At 45.5% G+C, this 23,139-nt stretch overlaps 1 protein-coding gene across 1 annotated transcript; it reads right to left on the reverse strand.

Moving 5' to 3' along the window:
- Nucleotides 1-412: 412 nt before the first annotated feature.
- LOC115325614 lies at nucleotides 413-22,699 on the reverse strand. Its single transcript, XM_042288246.1, has 11 exons — nucleotides 22,598-22,699; nucleotides 22,394-22,458; nucleotides 13,243-13,454; nucleotides 9,737-9,826; nucleotides 9,591-9,647; nucleotides 9,466-9,495; nucleotides 8,950-9,024; nucleotides 5,650-5,721; nucleotides 3,196-3,443; nucleotides 2,297-2,459; nucleotides 413-639 (listed from the first exon to the last, which is right to left on the reverse strand). The coding sequence occupies exons 1-11, from the start codon at nucleotides 22,697-22,699 to the stop codon at nucleotides 413-415; spliced, it is 1,341 nt and encodes a 446-aa protein (XP_042144180.1).
- Between the last annotated feature and the right edge of the window lie 440 nt (nucleotides 22,700-23,139).

Here is a 23,139-nt window from a genome sequence, read left to right on the forward strand (position 1 = left end):
CACCAGAAGCACTGCCCTACACTTTTCTGCACCAGTGCAAAAGGTGCAGGTAAATTGAACGAGCTCAGTATAAACACGGTCCATTGCCAAGGACCCATTTCACTTAGCTGTGAGCAAACCTTGCAAGCATCCTGGGAGGCCCGATTTGTACCCTTTGATAAGCTTGCATTACATGAGTCTTTGCATCAAGAAATATGATAGTGGACAAAACCCATTTGCAATTACCTAGTTCAATTCGATTTTTCGCAATGTCCTCATGAGTTGCTAAATCACAACAGAACAAAACAATTTAAAGTCTGCCATTTCAATTTTGCTACAAGTTTGTGGATGTAATGCACGAGAAAGAAGACTCAGAACGATGTTTTTTCTTTTATTTCTTTATTTTGAATTTTCGTTTTTGTCATGCTTGACATCACGTCTGTGAGCTGTCCAGGATGTCAGCGTGGACGTCAAAGTCGCCCTCTGGCAGGCTGCTGGGCAGGACAGTGACGAATTGGGCTGAGAGGATGGCCGCGTCTTGAATCTTCTTGGCCATCCTCTCAGCCCTGCCTCCCTCGCGATCCGGGGCCCCAGACAAGTAGTCGCCAATGGCACGCTCCACGTCGACCACGCTGCCTCCCACTCGGCTTCGGATTATAGCTGTAGAAAAAGACAACAAAAAACAGCAGAAGCGAATGTTATGCACGCCACAAAGCAAGTCACAAAATGCATTAGGGGCCTATAGAAACAGGGGGAAACTCTCGTGCAGTAATTTATTCCAAGTCGAGTTTAGGGCTGCCGAGAAAGAATTACCATATTTATTCTAAACAGGTTAACCATTTGCTGAAAACTGTTCTTTACCAGTAGGAGTTGATCTGTAATCATAACCAAACAAGGTCGACCTATAGACCAATGCGCTGTTTTAAACAAGCCTGCATTTGGCCACATTAAATGTAGGCACTGTGCATGCGCGGAAATGAGCTTCCTGTGAGGTGAGGCGTTTGTGCACGCACCATTTTGACAACAGCGTCACTGCGGTGGCGTGGCATCAAAGCCATGTGTTCGTTTACAAAGGCCTGTTCACACATACATCACAGCACCAACTCAGTGAAAAGCACCGACTTTGCACATGACCAGTGGTGTCACAAGAGAGAAGGGTGGGGGAGGGGGGGGGAGTGCATGAGACGAGTGGCTTGCATGCTTTCGCATTCACAACTCGCAAGTGGGAAAGGTGGGGGGGGGGGGGGGCACCACCTTAGGCGCAGCGCTCGGGGGGGGGGGGGGGGGGGTGTCATGGCGGGCCACGCAACCCTATAATGACATCACTGCATATGACCCCACTTTTTCCTGCTCACACACAATTCAGAGCCAGCTTTAGGCATTGACAGCAGTGCTGAATGTTATTTCAACACCAATATTAATCTGCTAACTAACCTAAGAATAAGCTAATGTATTCCCCGTTTGAGAGAACCCAGACGCTGCTCTCACCAGCCACTGCAAAGCAATGAAGCTTCATGCACGCGCACCATGGGCAGTTCATGATTATGAACTCTGAGCTCCATGTGAAATTAAATTTGTGCGACCAGGGGACCTAAGCCGCTGTGAATGACAGAAGAGAGCATGCGTGCTGGACAAAGAGATGAAGAGGCAAAATGAAAAAGAGGTGTAACAGTTGAAAAGGCAAACATAAGAAACAGAATTAAAACAGGTAACACCATGAGAGTTCGACAGGACTGCAGTTCCCGACTGTAACAGCCGAAATAATTTTTAACTGGGAATGTATGAATGAGGCTCTACCGTATATACAAATAATACTTAAAATTGAAAGAATAAAATCAAATGTGGAGGACAAGCACAGGACAACCACATTCTTTCGTAATTGTCCTGTGTTTGTCCTTTGCGTGTTATTCTTTCTATCTTAAGTATTAATTTTCAACTCAGTGCAATTTGTTTAGAGTCCCTGAAAGATTAAGTTTTTCATAATCCAGATTCCATAGCAATACCACTAACATGGTGCATTACTTGAAACATCAGCTGACCGCCTAAGATCAATAGCCAGAAGGGAAAAGCCTCGACTTGATTAGAAAATCAGGGGAAATGACTAACCATGATGATAAAGAAAGTGCTTGCTTTATAAACACTTATTCAGGAATTATATGAAAATACTCTTGCCACTTTACGCGCACGTTTACAAACCACAAATTTTGCTTAAAACTGATCCAGTAATTCTTCAGATTCTTGGCAGCTGACAAATTAAAAGAAAAAAGTTCCCATCATTTTTAATTAGCAATGAAGGTGTGGAATGAAAACACCTTACCAACGGCCACGGCACAGAGCTGCGTGCCCCTGAACGGCCGCTTGTTGCCCCTGCGGCCACAGATGCTGAAGTGCATCTGCACCTGCTTCCGCAGGAGCCGCTCCAGGGTGCGCCGCACAGCCTCCGCGATAGTGGTGCCACCCAGGCCGGAGAGCTGCTCCTTCTACACGAATAAAAGAAAAAAAATATTGCACTTTAAGAACCACAGTTCATTTAATATGAGTAAGATGAAAACTGACTATGGTATGGCATCCATCTCACCTAAGTGAAAAGGTAATGTGAAATTGCATTAACTCTGTTGACAGTATTTACTACACTATTATATAAAAGAGAGTACGGAAGATCTAATGAAAATAAACCCTGAAGAAGGGGAGCAAGGGAAAAAAAGGACAAACACATATCTCGAAACACACCTAGCTGCATTTGGAGATTTGTGTTTGTCTTTTGTCGCCATACCTTTTCTCCAGAGTTACTACTGTTATTGTCCAGCTAGCTTCCACCTCTGCAATTATTGCATTATCATCATACTGAAGATCGATCCAGACTTTTACTGAAAGTAATTAATAGATCAGGTAATTGGCCCCTGCTGTTCTTGATGTTCTCGTTGCCTTCTTCCCTTCATTTTATACTTTCCAGCGAGCACTGATTGCCCTTAATCATTCTATATGCCCCTGTTCTTGACTCAAAAGTATGTAGAGGTGTGAAAACAATAAGGCCATATCTTCAATCGTAATGCTGCCTTCATAAGTGGCTGTCTGTGACTAAATAGAGATAATGGTTAAGCTAACATTTTGGTAAAGTTTAGATACGAAGCAGTTGAACATATGCCGTCGCTCCATTTCTCAAACCGGTTGAGCCACAAGGCACTAACATATAGTGAAAAAAAGTTTGATATTCACCAGGACAGCCTGATCAGCAGGGTTGATGAGGCGCCTCTCTGCTGCCTCAAAATCTTCCATTGTCGCCAGCGGTAAAATAAAAACCGCTGGCGGCACTGGGGCATCAGGCGGGCAGTTCGCACGCTCAAGCTGAGCGATGCGCACTGCCAGCTGTTCCTGGTTTGCCAGGACCTGCGCCGTGTCCTGGCGGAGAAGGTGCACCTCGTGCCGCACATCCAGCACCACCTTCAGAAGCTCCGACTGGAAGGCTAAAATAGAGGCAAAGAAAATTCTTGTGGTCAGAGATCTACGAAGGAAACGTGCTGAAAACAACACTTCACCTAAGACTAAAAAGAAAAAAACAATGATAAAAAAAATTATAGCTCAAAAAAATATTTCCAAGCCTTATGCAATTGATGGCAGCAAATGTAGGCCGTCCTGCCAGTGCATCTTTCGTCGCACATATTGTTTACGTCCAAGCAATAAATTATACTTTGTTCCACCTTTCGAGAGACCAGAAACCTACAAATCATAGACGTGATTGTAGCTTCAAATTTAGCTACTTTAGAAATTCCAGCTCCAAATCTGTACCCGTTATCACCTCAAGGACCACAGTAAAAAAAAGTCCGGCTCCTAGCGGATCATTACTAATTTCCCCCTTTATGTAGAGAATTAAGATACATGCAGGCACATTTTACATCAAATATATATTCTCTTATGGAGCCGTACACATTTCAAATGCCAAAAGCATTGCTGCCTCCTCTGACAACGAAATCGTATGAGAACTACTACTTGCAGCGTATGAGTAATGTGCAAAAGTTCATTTTTTTCTTGAGGTGAAAACGAGTATAGCTATATTTGAAAATGATATCCCCAAATTTAGCTACTCCCCCCCCCCCCCCCCCACCCCCCAACCACTCCCCTTGGCCAGTGACCATGGAAAGGAGGGTTTGGGGGGGAGGTGAGGTTTGAGGGCAGCACTGTTGAAGGCCTAGGGTGGCAAAATGTTAAGTTCTCCTCTTGTCACAAGACCTTCGGAAGGGGCACAGCGTCACTGAAGGTGCGCAGCCTCATGATACGTTGTGGCACTGGACTGGTGATTATGGTTTATAGCATCTACTACTGTCTTGTGTAAGGTGAAATAGAGCATAGGAAACAGCCTCACCACTCCACAAGATTTCAACACAATAGGTAAGCTTCTTAAAACAAGCTAAACATTAGTCACTTTTCTTAATCAGGCACTAGTTTTTTTTTAGATATTTGAATAATAAAAATAAAACAGCTGTCACTGATAATAAAAATAAAACAGCTAGCTTGAACATGGAAGTCAACCCAAGCTATGGGCACCAGGTTGCCCCACCTAGCCCAGAGTGGCGGAGGGGTTAAGGTCGCAGGTCTTTCTCCGCCGCCACTACTGCCGGCTAAATGGTGCCACCTGCTGCCCAATGTGTGTGCTTACTTGCACAGTCACCGACATTTTTTGCTGATGTAAGCGATTGCTGGCATCATCTGTACAAAGTCTGCTTTGGGGTCCCTCAAGGCACTGATACCGACGGACGTCGGGGTTCCTTAAGATACTGATATCAATGCCACTGATAAAGAGGTCGCAACCGTTGGACATATGGAAAACTATTTTATCTCAGAGTTGATGAAATGACATGTCGCAACTAGGATGCTTTCATGTACACTTTGCTCAGGTTGGCAATACTTGCACTTTCATAACGATTTTGTTTATTTTTTGCTTAGGAGCGTGAGAGGTCTTCAATTTGTGATTCTGGAGTATGATCGTTTGTATACGGAGTATTGCCATAACTGCAGACTTATGGCAAGGCCACGTCGAGGCATGTCCAACACTCCTGTTTTGGTGTAAGCACCGAGTGCCTGACTTGGGCCTCAAAACGTTTATTTAACAAGACCCCCGCCGCTGCCACCTGTCGGTTCCACAGTGCAACTGCCATCATGACAAGCATCAATGTTCAAAAGGCAGAACTGGTCTCATACAAAGCTAGAAGTATGAACAGATAGGTTTCAAAGGTGCCCCTGCTGCACGAGGATTCATACAGCCAAGGCACATTTTCTAAAGCAAGAAGGCTTGCCATTCACGTTAAGGTTTCAAAGGTGCTTCTGCTGCACAAGGATTCATGCAGCCAAGGCCTATTTCTAAAGCAAGGGGACTTGCAATTCATGTTGAAGTGAGATTATGTAGATATCAGCAATGACCGGTTCATGTAAAGATGTCAAACATGTTGTTCTTAACAGGTAATCAAACATCTCATTCTTGAAATGTAAAACAGAGCATTACGAGTGATAGGCAGGTTTTGTTTTGGTGGTCGAACTATATCAAGAGTATGGGCATTTAATGCCATACTAAGGGCATTGGAAAAATGAAATGTACAGATGTGATTGTGCCAGTCTTCTAAACTTGGTCAGGTCAATATTAAGCAGTGATCGTAATGAAACATCTGGTATGCTTACGGGACATGGTAGCCTCAACCACCTCAGCTGCCTCCAAATTCCGCCTTCTGGGGGCTTGCCGCTCTGCCAGGGCTGTGGTAAAGTATGTTTTAGTCTCAGATTAAGGTCTTTCAACTCGTCACACAAGTCATTCACACTTTTCAGCAACTACATATCAGCCATTTTGGCACAGCCAGTGTCCATCTCTGCCCAACATCTCAAGGGCAGTCAATGTCAAGAAATCTGACAGATACGCTTCAAATGCACACCTTTTTGGGAGGCAAAGTATGTTTGTCAGCTCCACTGCCAAAATGAGCATAAGGTGTCCAAAGCTTAAGCTTGGTGACTTCTTTTATAAACGGTTTTCGAGGCAAGCAAAAAATTTTATGAATGACCGGAGGCAGCAGATTGGAGGCGACAGCAAATTTTCTGCAGTCTGCCAAAAAAATGTGCATGTGAAACGTGTCATCACAAATGCCGGTATAGACAGCCTTTTTTAAAGGGATGCTGAAATGAAAATTAAAATATACTTCTCACGTTAAGAAAGAAGTTAAATGTAATCACTGACGTCAGCTAATGACAATCACACATTAGTATTTTTAACTGATGGTTATATTTTTCGTTCCAAACGGCCAATTCCAGCAAGCACTCCAAACAGCCAATTCCATCAAGAGCAGCCGTCGGAGAGCACTATGCTTCTTGAGAAATCCAGCACTTACAGCGCGCTCGTGATGTAAAGTTTAACTTCGCGGGCAAGGCTACAAGGAGGCTGGTGTGGTTGTGAACTGTGCCACTTGGTAGTGTCAACATGTTACAATCTGGCGGTTCAAGAGGCCCGCTTCCCGCAGAAGTTGAATAGGTACGGGAGAGAAGGGAAGTTCGGTTCCGCCAAGGGAGAGAAGGGAAGTTCAGTTCCGCCAAGTTTAACAGTCTATGCACGCTCAGAGCTTAGCACAATACCTCTAGGGAGTGGCACTGCTTTTATGTGAAGTTTTACTTAACATTCGGAAGCATCCACCAGGTGTAATCTGGTAATAAATTTTTTTTTTTTCGTTTTAAAAAGTTTTTTGGTGTCAATTGAAACGGAAAATTGGCATCTTTGTGGTGTGGCCAAAATATGCTTGGTATTTAAACCATAAAATAGACTCTAGGCATTTTGCTGCAGTACCCCTTTAAAGGGATGCTGAACCGAAATTTTGATTCCACAAAACACGCGGTAAAAGTGTGCAATGGGATGCTACAAACACCAAAACACCACTCATACAGCGATATCTTGAACGGATGACCAAATTTTTCAAGAAAAGGAGGTGCATTTGACAGAGATGATGTCGTCATGTTTCTCCGAGAAGGAGAGGGAACGGCCTCGCGTCTTCTCTGCCTCACAGCCTTGAGGGAGCGAAGCGGAGAGAAGAGGAAACTCGGTATAGTGATGTCACGCGCCTCGTCGGCCTAGTTCAATCTGGACCTCTTTTTCCAAAAATACGGCCATCCATTCGAGATATCGCCTTACGAGTAGTGGTGTAGGGATTGTAGCGTCCCGCCTACATTTCCTGCATTGTTTTTTCTGAAATCCAAATTTCGGTTCACCATCCCTCTAAACTAATAACACTGGCTGTATCAGACGGTGGACAAGGGGAAACATCTCAGCTGTCTCATTTATGCTCATCAAATCATTAATTCCAACAGTTACAATTGTTACAAGAACCTTACATGCAGAATGAAAGAGGTATAGCAGCTCAAGAGTGAAGCCACTGATCTCTGACAATTTGCTGGATCGCGCATCCCCGCTTGGTTGCTGTAGCACAAATGCGGCCACCGCACAGTCACCTTCCCACAAAAAATCTACCTTTCAGAGCGCAGCTAGGGTGGGCGGCAGCGTGCTGAAGACACGTTTTCTGCTTACTTATTGTCATTCGTCGTAGAGGTTGTTTAAAACCTGGCGTAAATGGTGACCTTCGTTGGCCTTCGAGAACATGAGCAAATTTGTACAAAAGTCCAGCACCACAGGAGAAAAGCACAACTCCTTGAAAGCAAGTCTAGCCGGTCTAGCGGCATGATAGAAATTTCCTTGGTATGCCAAACTGCTGCATCTCTGTGCCTTCACACACGTGGATAGCGGTCAAGAATCCACGCCGTGTTGATGTGCTTTGCATGTGCAACGTGCGTGAAAATCTACGTGCCTCTGGAGCAGCGTTTTACTTTACTGTGGTGACTGTAGTGTCGAGACCGGTTATAACGAAATAGCGGCTACATCAAAGCAATCTCGATTTCCCATTCCCTTTCACACTTCGTTAACCAAAGTCAGTTATAACGAAATAGCGGATACAGCGAAGTGATTTTCGATTCCCGTTGACTTCGTTATAACCGGTCTCGACGGCATTTGTAAATTGCGGCGTTCGTGGTCCAGATAAGTCTGATGCAGTGGCGACGGACGAGGGGGGGCGGCAGCGGTGGTTGAAGGGAGGCTTTCTTGTGGGCACTTACCGAGGTGGTGGAATTCATGAGTAATCGCATGAGGTTACGATAGAGCAGTTTGCAGTAAGTATATATGCAATTATTTTTATAAACCAAATAAAGTGTGCTATTTGAGGCATTCAGCAGTTCCAATGAACGCAACACTTTATGCTTGTTATATAATGCAGCACATAAAAAATTTTCCGGGTTAGACTCTTTACTGACCCATGAAAATTACAGTATGAATGTTACTGGATCTTATGATTAGGCCTGCGCTGTGTTCTATAAACCGCCTTGCCTGGCGGTGAAGTTCGATCTTTGAGTAGCACCAAGCTCTTAGCTTGACCGGTATCCAAGGATGCGAAGGCACAGAGATGCAGCACTTCGGCGCGCCAAGGAAGCTTTGATCACGTTGCGACACCGACAAGACTAGCACTTGACGAGTTGTGCCTTTTTCCTGCAGTGCTGTACTTTCGTATAACTTTCCACGCGTTCTTAAAGGTAATTGTCAACGGTTACACCAGGTTTTAAAAAAATTCTCCGGCAAATGATAACGAACGAGCAGAAACATATCTTCAGCACGCTACCGCCCAGCCTCGCTGCGCTCCAAAAGGTTGATTACCTGTGGCGCGATGGCCAACCGGTGCCGCATTCGAATAGCGGGGAAGCGCAATCCAGCAATTATCGTAGAGATCAGTGAGCGAAGCAGATTAATGCTAGCCACAGTTTGTTGAACATTTAAAAAATAGCTGATAACCTTGTATGTGATATCTCTAGAAATACAAACAAGCGGGTTAAATATACAACTTTCCTATGTCAGTCTAGATTATCTGTGAATCATTGGAAAGAGCCGACTGTGAAACTTACGAGATGTAGGAGCCCGACTTTCCTTGGACCACCCCTTACTGAATGGAGGGTCTGGGGCCCTGCGCTTGGGAGGGGCTGGAGAAAAGTATCACAATTTACTTTCCACATGGGCAATTATGGCTTGGCCAGAGTGCCCCTTTTCTTTCTAAAATCTTAGACAACTTTTATCTACTCGTTTAGAATGCAATGCAATGCAAAAGGCATGAACCCCCCCCCCCTTTTTTTTCTTGCTGCCATACTGCCAAAATGGAACATCAGAAAGGTTTAGGCGTGATTGTAAAACAAACTCTCTTTAATTTCATAAATTATTGTTTGCTTATATTCACATAAAAGAGGAATTTTGTATCCACGAGCATCTTTCAAATAACAAAATCTTAAAATCCCAATTCAAATTAACTGTTTTCTAAAGTCAAATGGAGGAATCACTTTTTACAGTTCTAGATAGGTTTGAACCTTCATGAATAACGTGTAGATTCTCATGTGTAAAACATGTGGAAATAAAGCAAGGACACTTACCCCTTGCACAGGCACCTCCCAGGCCAGTAGCTGCAAAATCAATGTCAAGTGTAAATACATTGTCAGTGTCTCTCGCAAGGTAAAAAAAGATGAAATATATTTTTCTTTACTGTAGGCTAACTCACGTGGAAGGGGCACTGAGAGACGCACAGGAGCGTCGGCCGTGTTGTCTTTCCCAGTGGCTAGAACAGACATATTATCAGAATAAAATTAGTTTAAACAAAGAACCATTTCTTCTGCTGAAAATGTTAAATTGCTATGATCAACATACCTCCATCATCGGGCTCCCCGACATCTGTGCTTTCCAAGCACGAGTTCTCGAGCCCCTCGGTGGCCTTCCTTTTGGCCTTCTTGTATGTTTCTTTAAGAGAAAGCAAATTGATACAGACCCACTAATTATTTAGCTCGTGCAAAACCTGGTTTACAATACTGCAATGCCAACCCATAACAGAGCAAAAAATCACTAAAACCACTTTACAATTTTCTAGATATGGTTCCTTTCACAGCTTACAATACCAAAAGGATATATTATTGTAGTGTTCTGCCGGGAAACCTGTCATTTGGGGGCAATGCCTGATAGCAGCACTCTTTCAAGATCAGCATTTGTAAAGGCTTCAAATACTTTTTTTTATGTACAGCACAGTGTGGTGTCTGCTGCTTGCATGAGAAGCGCACTGTTGCTTGCATCATTCTGAAATTTAATGCAAAGGCCCCATATGCAGTCATGGTCAGAAGAAATGCAAAACATCTGCAGCTGCACAATCAGTTGTCGCGATTCCACAAACATCTATACAGAGCAAAATTAACTATGGCTCAAAAAACAGCAATGCCGAGAGAATAAACACCCATGACTGAAGCACTTAGTAGTGTATTGGGGTTTATGTGTTGAGAAAATGACTGAGAGAATAAGACGAGAGCTCACAGGGACGTCGGAACACTGAACTCTGGTTGGAATGATTAGTGGTAGAAATAAAGCTAGCTGTTTTTATCTCCACTGCACTCATCAAACAGGTTTGAATTTGAAAGCCCAATGCCGGACGCTGGCATTCCCATTCTGATGTGTTCGACGAGTGCAGTTGAGACAAAGATAGCTAGCTTTAGACCTACGCATCAATCATTCCAACCAGAGTTCAGCGTTTTGACATCCCCATCCAACCTCGTCTTCTCCTCTCACTCAGGTTTTCGCCGCATAAGGTGACACTTTCATTTGTAGGGCGAGTGCAACTTTGAAATGGCGTGCACTAGGAGCAGCCGAAGCAACTTTAGCTGCTGCTTGCGAGCTTCAAATCTGTCCATTGTATGTAAAGCCCCATTCACGCACTTGCATTTGACTACGAATGAATGAGACACGATCAGCTTTTAGCCTCTTGCGACTGCCTACGACCGGCTGCCATTGCTGGACTGCCGGTCATAGGCCTTCGTAAGAAGCTTAAAAAATCAGTCTTGTCTCAGTCGGTCCTAGTCAAATGCATCTGTGTGTTAACGGGTTTTCATAAGACCTATAAGCGGGAACATGTAAACGTGTGTCACTCAATACAGACATGGCAACCTAGCAAGTGCTACGCTCCCTTTCGTGCGTGTGCAGTGCAAGACTACGGCTTTTTGAAGAACAGAGATACTCCAGGCTCACGCTCGTTTCCTACACTGGCTGCTGACAGTGCTATGGCAACTGTGAGGGAAAACGTGCACGTAAAAGCGCTGCTCTATCGCCACATGATACATATTTTTGACTATGAAATTTCAATTGCAATCATACTCCCAGAGAGCTCGCATTTCATTACCAGTCAAGTTTCTGATGCTGCTGTCAGGTTCGGTGGGCTAGCTCAACACCATCTAAAATAATCAAAGCACCTGCACTAGCATTTCGCAGTCATCACAGTGAGATCGAGCACTGAAACAGATCAAGTGCTGCATCTTTCATGTCATTGTGATAATGCTCCGAGCTACCCTTTCCTTTCTGTTATCACAAGTCATATGATTTGTTTCATCTGTCTATATTTATGGTTGCACCAATAAATGGGGGATTCTTGGTCACTCCCGAATGGCTCACTGGTTGTCTGACCTGTCTGAGACGTCATCTTTGATCGTGTCTGCGGGTTTGTCGGGCTGTGAAGGCTCTGGTGCTGGACGAGGATTCCAGTCTACGTCCGGCAGTAAGACCAGGGACGTAGTCCCTGGTCTTACTGCCGGACGTAGACTGGAATCAGCAGTCATATGATCAATTAGTGAAAATTACTCAAAGCAGTCATATGATCAATTAGTGAAAAGACGGTGAGAGTGCAGGCGAGCTGGTGGTAGCTCATCATGTCGTATTGCACCTGAGACTGCGGTGGAAGAAATCGGAAGAATTTTCAGTAGAAGGAACGTTCTCTGTGTCTGTTTGAGACGTTCTCTCTGATTGAGACGTTCTCTGTGTCTGTTCCTTCTACTGAAAGTTCTTCCGATTTCTTCCACCGCAATCTCAGGTGCAATACGACATGATATTATCAATACAAGCTTGCCGTCGTCTGTCAACAAACCATTGGAATGCTACGTTTTTGGCGTCGATGTGTGTCCCCATGCTCTTTTCTATGGTGCAATTTTTGCTTCTATGTCCTCCTGGCAGAGTCAGACTACTTTAGCAGCCTAAGCAAAATTAACTAGGCTTGTTTCACTGCATGTGGCGATTCATTCCGCGTAGACGCCGCAGAATGGACGCTAAAGCCTGATTCGCAGGATGAGATTCTGCTTGCTATTTTCAGTCATTACGTCGCTCCAGCTGCAAAAGCATGAACTGTAGTGGAGATGGTTGACGTTGATACGAAAAATTGCAAGCAGAATCAGTCCAAGTGAATGAGACATAACAAGTCGGTGATGGCAACTAGTAACAATTATCAACATCTTGTATCTACTGTTTACACTGAGCCTGCTTACCTTGACCAACCTTCAAAATTAAAGGTCTTTTGAAGGCCTGCGCTTACTCCATATTGCAATTACCAGGTCAATGTTTTCGCTACGGGCCGCTGTCGTTTGAACGAGCAGGAACGTTTGGAAGAGCAGACAACGGTTTGAACGATCAGGCAGCCGTCCGAACTTGAAGACACACTAAACATAGTCCGCGGGTGGTCCAAACAACTTGGTCGTTTTTTCACATTCATGTTGGAACAAAACAAATGAATTCAATGGCCATAAGTGTCCGCGAATTCAACTCAAAGTGCTTTCTGTACAAGCAATCGTGGTCCAATGCCATCTGGTTTTCCTTTTCACTAGCCCTGTCCATGTTTTGGATGAACCAAGCAGGTAGAAAACTCATGAATACTGATCTTCAAACCTTTCGCAACTGTTTTGGTACAGCCTCAGTTGCTGCATTTTGACGAGAAGGCAAGTTTTTGCCTGGTTTTTTCTAAAACAACACAGGCATGCACGCCCCGCATGGTGACTTCCACCCACAGCCCCAGACCGGAAGTGTGCCTGACGCACCACCACCGCACCATGACATAACAGAGCTGAATTTGTGTATATATATAGACAAAGTTTTCGGGATCGAATTGGGTAAATACTAGATAAACCTTTGTCTTATTAATGTGGCCAGCTTACATTATGGACAATCTTAGGAAGGAACGGACGTGTCCATATTAACGGAGCATCCCTGTATATGCAAACTACACTCTCAGTCCAAATCTAAACATTGTTTACCTTTAGATATACTACATGATCATATCAATGACTAATGCCCCTAGGTATGTGCAAAGATTTCACAACTTGAAGCCACGAGGAAATCATACAAACACCACTTACTGCAATAGGAGAACACCCGCACAGGGTGGAGGGGCCACTCCTCTTCATTCCCAGGTGGGGCCTGAGACTGGGCCAGTTTTATCACTGATGCCGGTGGCACGTTTTTTGGCCAGGAACACATCGTCTTGTCAGCATTGAGCCAGGCCGTCGGAACAGCGGCCACGCTGTCATCCCCGACAAACTCAACCGCACAAAAAGGGCTGTTTTCCTTTCTGTAATGAATATAACATTTTCGTTACTGCAAGGCAAAGCCACAGCTGATTAGCAATGGGTAATAATTCAAGATTAGGGCCGTGCTGCTGAGAAAGGGAGGATGGGCCTAAGAGGACACGGAATAAGTTGATGAGGGCTCACTCGCGTGGAACTGAAGATGGACGGTTTCTGCGGCCCAGCAGACCCGCCAATAATGAAAGACGTCCGACTCCGTCAAAGGTTTGAGCATGACTGACCTATGATCACGGGCAAGCGCTCGCAATGCACAGGCTCAAGTGCAAGCCCGTGTAAGTGGCACACCGAGTTCGTGGTGTGCCGCACTATTTATTTTTAAATACTGCACAATGTACAGTCGCCGGCCATATGAGCTCCCCCGGCCGAACGCCGACCGGAGCAGTGAAAATCCCGCATGCGGCGCGTCGAGCGTTGACGCGTTCTGAGAGCCGGGATATTGGGACCAAACCATTCAGTTATCAAAGGGGTGGACGCAGGAAGTTTAATAGCATTCCGCGTTTTGAAACGTAAATCTGAAGCACGGCAGATTACAATCCCACTTCCGGTTGTAGGTAAACGCAGGCGGGTTATCAAAATTCTTCGCTGCATAATATCTCTGACAAGTTATATGCTACTTTTTTTTATTTGCAAAACCGGTTTGTCATTTGAAATATGTCCTACCGAAGAGTAATCCTACGCACAAACTTCCTAAAATCTTCCTTAAACGTAGACTAGACAATGACAAGCGATTTTAAAATAATTTATTTAATCCATAGGGATATGCTATAAATAACAAAAAGAAAACGATTTGTGTCGAAGCAGAATAAAATGTCAGGCACTTTTCATGAACGCGTTTTATCGAAGAGTCTCTATTGTTCTGCGCTTAGTAGCGTGTTGCTTCGCCAAGAGTAATTATCTACACGATGACTTTGCAGATGGCGTCCTGGTCAGCCGCTTCTTGCTTGCTGAGGGATCATTGTTGTCATGCCTAATATCATATCAAACATAGGGTCTTTACACTTGTAAGCATCGATCGAACACTGCTGCTTTATCTACGCCTAAAGCAAGCTCCAGTTTATCAGCAGTTATACCATCATCTCCGAACACTTGGGGCCAACACCCGAAGGCGGCAATTCTAATCTGCCATGTTTTCGTGATTCACACTTCTAAAGGCTGAAATCCCGATAAAAGCTATACGTCCACCCCTTTGATAACAAAATGGTTTGGTCCCAATAGCCCGGTTCCCAGAACGCGGCAACGCTCGACGCGCCGCGTGCGGGATTTTCGCTGATCCGGTCGGCGTTCAGCCGGGGGAGCTCATATGGCCGGCGACTGTACCTTGGGTTTAACAAAGCGACTAAGAATGAGATAGAGTTCCTGAGGGCCGGCAATCAGAGCATTTTATTGGGGAAAAAAAATGAGTGAAAAATCAGATTTCTTTTCTTACCTATGCCTGTTAAATGAAATGTCACAAATGTTTTTGTTTTTTTCCTAAATTCACACAAAAAGGTGTGCATACTGACCCAAAAAAAGAGAAGAGTTTCATATTTTTGTTGTAACTTACGATTAAATTAAGTTTGCTGTTTGATATTTAAAAAAAATGCATTAATTTACTGATCTCTATGACAAATGTTAGATCACGCTTCTCCACTCCGCGAATGCAGCCACCAGACGGCCATCATGTACCAACGGGATGTTGACCAGTTAAAGCGTTTTAAAGGGATACTTCAACGAAATTTGAAATATACCCGTCGTGTTCACAAATAGGCTGAATATGATCCAAAATATCCGTAAATGACAATAAAACGTCTGTATTTTGAGCCTGATGGCTGTGTTTTTCGTTATAAACGACCCACTCTGGCAAGTGCTCGGAGAGCAGCCAGCGGAGAGCACATGGCCTCCGCCGCAATCGTGACGTAGTTTGTCTCGAGACGAGCAAAGCTGCGTCAAGGCTGACATCGAGAAGATGTCCTAGACGTTCCAGCCACGGAGGCGGCTGCCTTTATACGAATTTTGAGTGACGGGTTAATCTTCTATAATCTTGTAGAGGAACAATAGCGGCATTTTGGGACACACAAAATATATTCTCGGGGAGGCGTTAGCAGCAGCCACCGGGTGCTCTTTGCTAATCGTTTAACTCGTTTTCAAATTCCTTTTGTGTCTTTTTCAACAAGAGATTGGTGCGTCTGATGTGATACTGCTCCCTTGAACGCGAATAGACCAAGAAATAAGCGCCGAAATTTCGTTGTAGTATCCCTTTAAGAGGCTGGGCGGCAGTGTGCTAAAAGACACGTTTTCGGCTTAATAGCAATCATTCGCTGAATTTTTTTTTTACTTGTGTACTTGGTTATAGGTGCCTTTGAGAACACATAGATATCTTTATGAAAACATAGCACAGCATAAAAAAGTCACAACTCATTGAATGCATGTCTTGCGGCGGGATCAAAGAACATGCCTTGGAATGCTGAAGTGCTGCATCTCCACCCTTGCACACTTGGGCATACTGAACAAGCATTGAAATCGTGTAGATGATGCTGAAGGTCTGTCGTGTATGAAGATTTATGTGCCTCTGAAGCAGCGTTTTACTTTACTCTGAAGACTGTATTTGTAACTTGCAGCACTCGTGGGCCAGCAATTAGTTGATTTTGTGCCGACAGAACACAGCGGCGGAGGAGATCGTTCTTTGCCTCCGGGACATTTCTAGCAACCAAATCTGTGGAAGGGAATAGAAATTTATCTTTCTCGATTCCCCCATCTCCCACTTCCGATACCCCTGATAGCATAGCTCAAAAGCGTTAATGTGATTTGTAACCCATACATAACTGTGCTGCCCTGTTTTCAGGTGACATGAGTAATTCGGATCCATACGAGTACATTTTAAACACTGCCGATAGCGCATGATAGCAACCACTCATAGTGCAACCAAACAGAACTGCTGGACTATCCAGAGATCTGCGAGTAATATGTATGCGGCAAAGACATGTAAAAAGCGACACACCTTCAAAACCTTCCCGAATGGTTAACACATTCACACGACGTCTACTTTTTATCAGTGTCCAAGCGTGCGAAGGCACGCTTGGACACTGATAAACGCAGCATTTCGGCGTGCCAAGGCATGTCCTCTGATCATGTCATGAGACTTGCATTTGGCGAGTTCTGCCTTTTTCCTGCAATGCTGCACTTTCGTAAAACTGTCCACATGCTCTTGAAGATAACATGGTAACCACAGGGTTTTAGAAACTTTTTTGTCGAATGATGGCAAACAAGAATGTGTTTTTCAGCACGGATGCCATCTAGCCTAATGCTCAAAAGGCTGATTTCCTGTGGGCACAAGATGGCAAATACAAAGCTTTCGGTGGCCGCACTCATGCTGCAGCGACCAAGCATTGTCTACTGGTGATAAGTGTAGTGATCAGCACTGATCAGAGCACCAAGCACTGAACAGTGCGACCAAGTAGGGCATTACAGAGTCACATCTTCGCGCTAACTTACCACTTCGGAACATGCAAAACTTATTCTTAATATTTATTTAGGCTGACAACTGTACGGATACTACCCATTCAGCCCGCTTCAGACGGGGCAACTTTTCAAGCACTTTCGGGGTTGCTGGCGGGTTGTTTCATAGCTTTCCCTAGATCGACACGAATTGCTGAAATCGGGTTCGGCCCCTGTAACGAGTGGGCTAAAGCGCACACCCAGCTCGACGCGCGTGGAGCGAAAGCTCACGCTGCAGAATCCAGGGATCCTGGGTTCGAGCCCCACCCCTGCCCATTTCGATTTGGATGAGGATCGTACCTGCGTGCGGTCGTGTATCACTACTGCGTGGTGCACGTTAAAGACCCCACGCTAGCGGTGTACAGCACTGGCTAAATTGCTCATCTACAGCAAGTGACTTGTCGCAACTTTAAATTGCTGACCAACTACAGGCTGTATTCACCAATGTGTGTTTGCAAACAAGCTCGCTGCCGCCCACTATCGGCGGACCCCTGCGCGCTTCCGGTTTACTTCTTCTTTTCCTCTTGCCACACATCCTTTTGTTATTTGTACTACGTTCTACAAAGCGCAGGTTCTTACAAACCTATTACAGGTACCTCTACGAAGGAATATCTTATTTTCCGATCGCTGTGTGTTACTGAAGAAATAAATACACTACCGGAAGTCTACTGGGGCACCAAATACTGTGGCGCCCTCGTGGTACTAACTCCCACCGAATGCGGTGAATAAATATCCCCGTAACCCAATTTGCTTTTTTTTTATGATAACTGAAGACTTGGTTCTGGTTTGAAATGGATCGCTTTTGGAAATGAACTGTTTCAGAAAGATGAGTTTTTATTTTTAACGCAATTTAAAGATATAAAAACATGTTTTTAGCATGTAACTGTGCGTCTAAATAGTGCAAGGAAAATAAAATTTCCTGATGATGATGGCAAGTCGTAGCAATTCGGCTGCTGCGTGCGAATGCGGGAGGTCCGTGCTGCTGGTGTTGCGACATAAAGTTGCTGGGCGAAATTGCACGCGCACTGGGCGAAATAGCACGCGCACTTGATGTCATTGAGTGCGCGTGCAATTGTACTGCATCTTTATACAACCGCGTTCGCAACCGCTTTGCGAACGCGGATCCGCTTTCACCCCCCATTCACACTGGAAGCGGATCCGCGTTCGCGAAGCGGTTGCGAAAGCGGTTGTATAAAGATCCAGTGCAATTGCACGCGCATTTGATGTCATCGTGTGCGCGTGCAATTGTACTGGATCCTTATACAACCGCGTTCGCAACCGCTTTGCGAACGCGGATCCGCTTCCAGTGTGAATGAGCCCTCAGTGTGAATGAGCGGTGAAGCGGGCCTTAAGGGCGGTTCAGACACTTGCGATTGAGTACGTTTGACTGCGTTGCGTCGAGAACGGAAAGCGAGTCACCGGCACATCTGTGCTTCGTATGAAGCGTGGATTCCAATTCAAGGAATCATCTTAGCACGCGATATAAGCAGCAGGGATGTCCTGGTTTCTCGCTACCGCAACGCAGTCAAACGCAGTCAAACGCAACTGTCTGAACCAGGCTTTAGGGTGTTTTGGTAGACCGTACGCTTTCAGGTAGCGTGCCCAGAGATAGCGTGCCCAACCCATGCTTCAAAATGACGGCACGAGCTCCCCCTAGCAAAGCGGAGCTCGAGCGTACGGTACTTCACGAGTAATAGCGGGATAACTGAGCGCGCGAGCTTCTCAACGAGCGTCGCTCGAGCAGCAACATCGTTGTGCGCTCATGAGACGAAGATGCACGGAACGCGGTGACGTACACACTGCGCCGTCTCAATCACACTTCGACAAACTCTTGTGCTCTCTGCTCTGTCAGTACGCCCAATAGCATAGTTCCGCATTAAAACGTCAGCCGTGCTCGAAAGTCAAGTAATAAAGGGGTCACTTACCCGGGCTGCCAGGACATCGTCGACGTTGAGTTTGTTGCGTCGTTGCAGCAAAAAGAGAATTACACCGCTCGAAATAATCAATACGAAAAACGAAAGTACTAAAAAAATAAATCCCTAAATCTAAGAAATCTAAATACAAAAATAAAAACCTGCTCACTACGGAACCTCGTGCTCAGAAGACACGGGGACACAACACGAAATAATCGTTACAAAAACGATAGTCGATAGTACTAAAAAAAAAACCTACATCTACGAAATCTAAATACAAAACAAAGAAAAGCTGTTCAGTGCAAAACCTCGTGCCCGAAAGGAGACACGGGGACACAATACGAAATAATCGATAAAAAAAAGAAAAACCTAAATTTACGAAACTTAAATAATACGAACCAAAGAAAAGTCGCTCAATACGGAACCTCGTGCTCGGAAGGAAACACGGGGACACAGATGAAGAATACAATTACACAAAACGAAATAATCTATATAAAAACTAACGTAATCTACGAAATCTAAATAATATTAAACAAAGAAAATGCGCTGCTTGGTGCGGTACGTCGTGCTCGGAAGAAGACTCGGGAGGCACGGGGACAGACATGTAGAATCACGGAAACCGAGGGAGAAAAGGGACCTAGGGATGTAGGGAAACAATCGTAAATTGCGTTGGGCGATAACTCGCGCCATCTGGCAAAAAACAAAAAAATATTAGGTGTCGTTGATTAGTGGGCGAGCATTGTTTTCTCGCACCGCTCGCACCGTGCGAGCTGCCTAGCATCTGGTGGCCGCGTTAACCAGGGGCGGATCCAGGGGGGGGGGGGGGGGGGGCGACGGGGCCGGCCACCCCCCAGACAGTCTACTCCCCCCTCCCCTTTCCCCTCATCTAGGAAGGCAATTTTACCTAGTTGAACCCCCCCCGGTGCGTAGACGAAAGAATGGGAGAATAGTATCCTTACAAATTTTTTGCCCCCCCCCCCAAAAAAAAGGGAGTTCTGGATCCACCCCTGTTGTTAACAAGCACAACGCAACGTTTGAATTGATCAAATTCAAACGCGAACACATCGAGGGGCGTGAAACAAAAATATTGTTTTGCACATTTCACTGTTGAATGCAGGTCTTGCTACTAGTTAAGACATTTGCGTCGGTTGCGGGCATAGCGCAGCGAACGTCGATTGAGGCAACCTGGACAACCATATGACTCGTGATTACTTCACGAAGCTACTTTATTCTCAACGGCGAACCAACGCCTCTACCATTGCAGTCATTTCAATAGCACTGAACATGACTGTCAAAACTAGGCATAAGAGGCAGGGTCTAGGACCATTCGTCAAAAGCCCATAAGAGGCAGGGTCTAGGACCATTCGTCAAAAGCCCATTCGCCGACAGACAACTGGTAGACGGACAATTCGTCGATAAGACAGTTCGCACTAGGCGAATTAGTCTAACGGGAAACTTGTTGAAGCGGCCCGTTCATGTAAAAAATATTCGTCAAAAGAACTACAACAATGTTGGAGTGATGAGCCTATAGCCGGTGACAGGTCAAGAACGAAGCGGAGGCTCCTCCCACCCCTTTCCTCTTTAGTGGAGCGAATGGTGGAGGGGAGGTCGCCTCCTCTGCAGCGTTCGATCTACAAAGTGGGAAGAGGTGGGGGGAGCGTCTATCCGGTGAGCTTAATTGTCCGGTGAGTTCCTGTCTGGGATTCGAGATCTTCTATGCTCAATGGCACTGCTTTGATGCCATTTTATTGAGAGAAACCGAAGATGTATCACAGCTGAAATTAGAACTGCTGAGGTACCCAGCGGATTGTATTGTCATAGGTTAGCACACTTTAGCATATGGCAGCCATTCTGCTTAAACAAAGCCCAGGGATCCTGCGCTCAAGCCTCACCCATATGACAAACTCAGGCTTTTGTAACGAGAGACAAATAGCCTTATGTGGAGCTTGGTGGTTCACTAAGTTCACAAAGCTCACGGTCTCGGGTTTTAAGACGGCTGGGAGCATTTTTGACTACGAACGTGCTATAGTCTATTGTTATTGTGTTTTTATTGAGGCAAAGCTCACTGTTTTGAGGTTTTGCCAGGAGTGGTCACAGGCCACTGTTTTTGGAACTTGTAAGGGAGCACCCGAGAAACAAGAACAGTGTTTTTCGGCCTGGATAAATTAAATATTCACCGCGAAAAGCTCAAACGTCACGAGAATGTGATGGAAGCGGTTGGGATAGAACGCGGAAGTTTGAAAACGTTACGATATCTGAATAAAAAAAATGACAGAGAAAATAAATTTCTCTACGAGCCGACAGGTCCACCTAAGCCTAATATCGTAAAAACAGAATTTGACATTGCGGACGATTTTGGGACTCATATCAAAGAAACAAAAAACAAAAACAAAAAAACTCGTCAATGAAAGAGAATATTGTTTTCGTTCTTGGTGAGAAGTTTTTTTTTTTTTTTTTCCCGCTGGAAATAGATGCCACAGCTGGCTCCCACATATTAGGCTTATGTGACCCGATCCAAGCAATGTTATGTTGTCAAACTTCCGCGTTATATCCCAACCGCTAGCGTACATTCTCGTGGAGTTTGAGCTTTCTGTGATTTATAGTTTATTTACCTGGGCTGAAAAACACGGTCCTTTGGCTTACGTGATAAAGCAAGCAATCATGTCATCGGTGCATCTTTTCAAGCGAAGTGCTCACGTTCGCTTGTGCCCCACTCACTGATAGTACAGCCATAGGTACAACCTCGGTACAATACTGATAAAGCTGGTGGCTCGAGCGTGTGGCTCCAACTTGGGGTTCATTCTCACGTCCTCTAACGAAAGTGAGACAATATAAATAAAAAAAAAAAGTGATTTTCATGTGCTCCCGCTAGCAACTTCTACACCGGAAGGGAGTTCTTTCACGCTCGAGGCTCGCGAAACGCCCGATTGCTATCGAAGGTAGGAAGATCGCACTGGAGCGACCGCGTAGCCAGGACGGCCACCCACCCCAAGGCCCAAAGTCAGGGTTGAAGGACCCTGCTGCGTAGCGATGGAATTACGACCGATTTATTAAACCACTTCTTTAACGTAGACGCTGTAAGCACCCGATAGAGCAGCACCGCTTGCTCGACATTGAGTTGCTCATGCTCTTGTAAAATTATGTGCAAGACAGAAGCTTTAATTTTACTATAGGAAAACGACGAAAAATTCTGTAGCTGTTGTGCCCAGATGTCACCGTTCAGGAGGAATCTCAAGAAGGGCATAAGCGGCACAGCTGGTACAGCGGCACAGGCTACTCGTGGCTGGTGGTGGCTCTGTCTTGGCTTTACTCGGTTGGAGGCACCTATACGTGATCAGATGCTCACTACACTGATCAGTGGCTCACTACAATGCCTCGTTGTCAGCCGCTCGCGGCCTAGCCTCTCGAGTACTGTATGTTCTGAACTCTTTCCTTCGGGTGCCTTCCCGCGCCCCCGACCCTTCGTCTTTTCCGCAGGCCCACGCAGGCCCTGCGCTCCTTTTATTTTACGGGCGACCGCTTTTCTTTTTATTTACTTGACTCGTTTGTTCCCCTCACCAAGCTGATCAGCATGAGTTCGAGGTGGAAAAAGCCACGAACACTGCGAAAGGAATTTGATGAAATCGCAAGTAGGATTGCGGCCGCAAACGCTACGGCCGCCGCCGGAAGGTCCACCGCCGACGCCGCTTCAAGCGACTCTTCAAGGGACGCAACAAGCAGCGCTTCAAGCGATGACGAACCTTGCCCCGGCTCTTGTGGAAGCAGCACAACTGACGGAAGTGGAGCTGACCCTGCGACAGGCTGCGACCCAGCAGACGCGCTTGCATCTGAAGACGAGCCATGCAACGCAAGTTTCGAGGTCAGCGGAGCTACCTCGGAAGACTGTCCGCGCACGGCCACGGAGGAACTGGCTATCTTAGCGCATCGTTTCAACCTCACACATGAAGCAGTGAATGAGACCGCTGCTGCGTTAAGGACACTCGGCCACGACGTCCCTAAAGATGCCCGAACTATTCTCGGCACCGAGAGGAAAGCCCCGCTGGAGCAGGATGGAACTTTTATTCATTTTGGGCTGAAGAAAGATATCGAGCAAGCCCTGCAAGGGAAAACAGTGCCACAGGAGCTTCTCCTCCAAGCAAACACTGATGGGCTCCCTCTTTATAAGAGTTCAAACATTGGCTTTTGGCCAATCCTTTGTCGCCTGACAAACTGTGGTGAAAGCACCCCTTTTGTTGTCAGTATGTTTTGCGACAGCGGCAAGCCTACAGACCTCTAAAGTTTT

This window comes from Ixodes scapularis, unplaced genomic scaffold (assembly GCF_016920785.2).
Source record: "Ixodes scapularis isolate PalLabHiFi unplaced genomic scaffold, ASM1692078v2 ptg001352l_1___fragment_2___debris__unscaffolded, whole genome shotgun sequence".
Classification (NCBI taxonomy): domain Eukaryota; kingdom Metazoa; phylum Arthropoda; class Arachnida; order Ixodida; family Ixodidae; genus Ixodes; species Ixodes scapularis.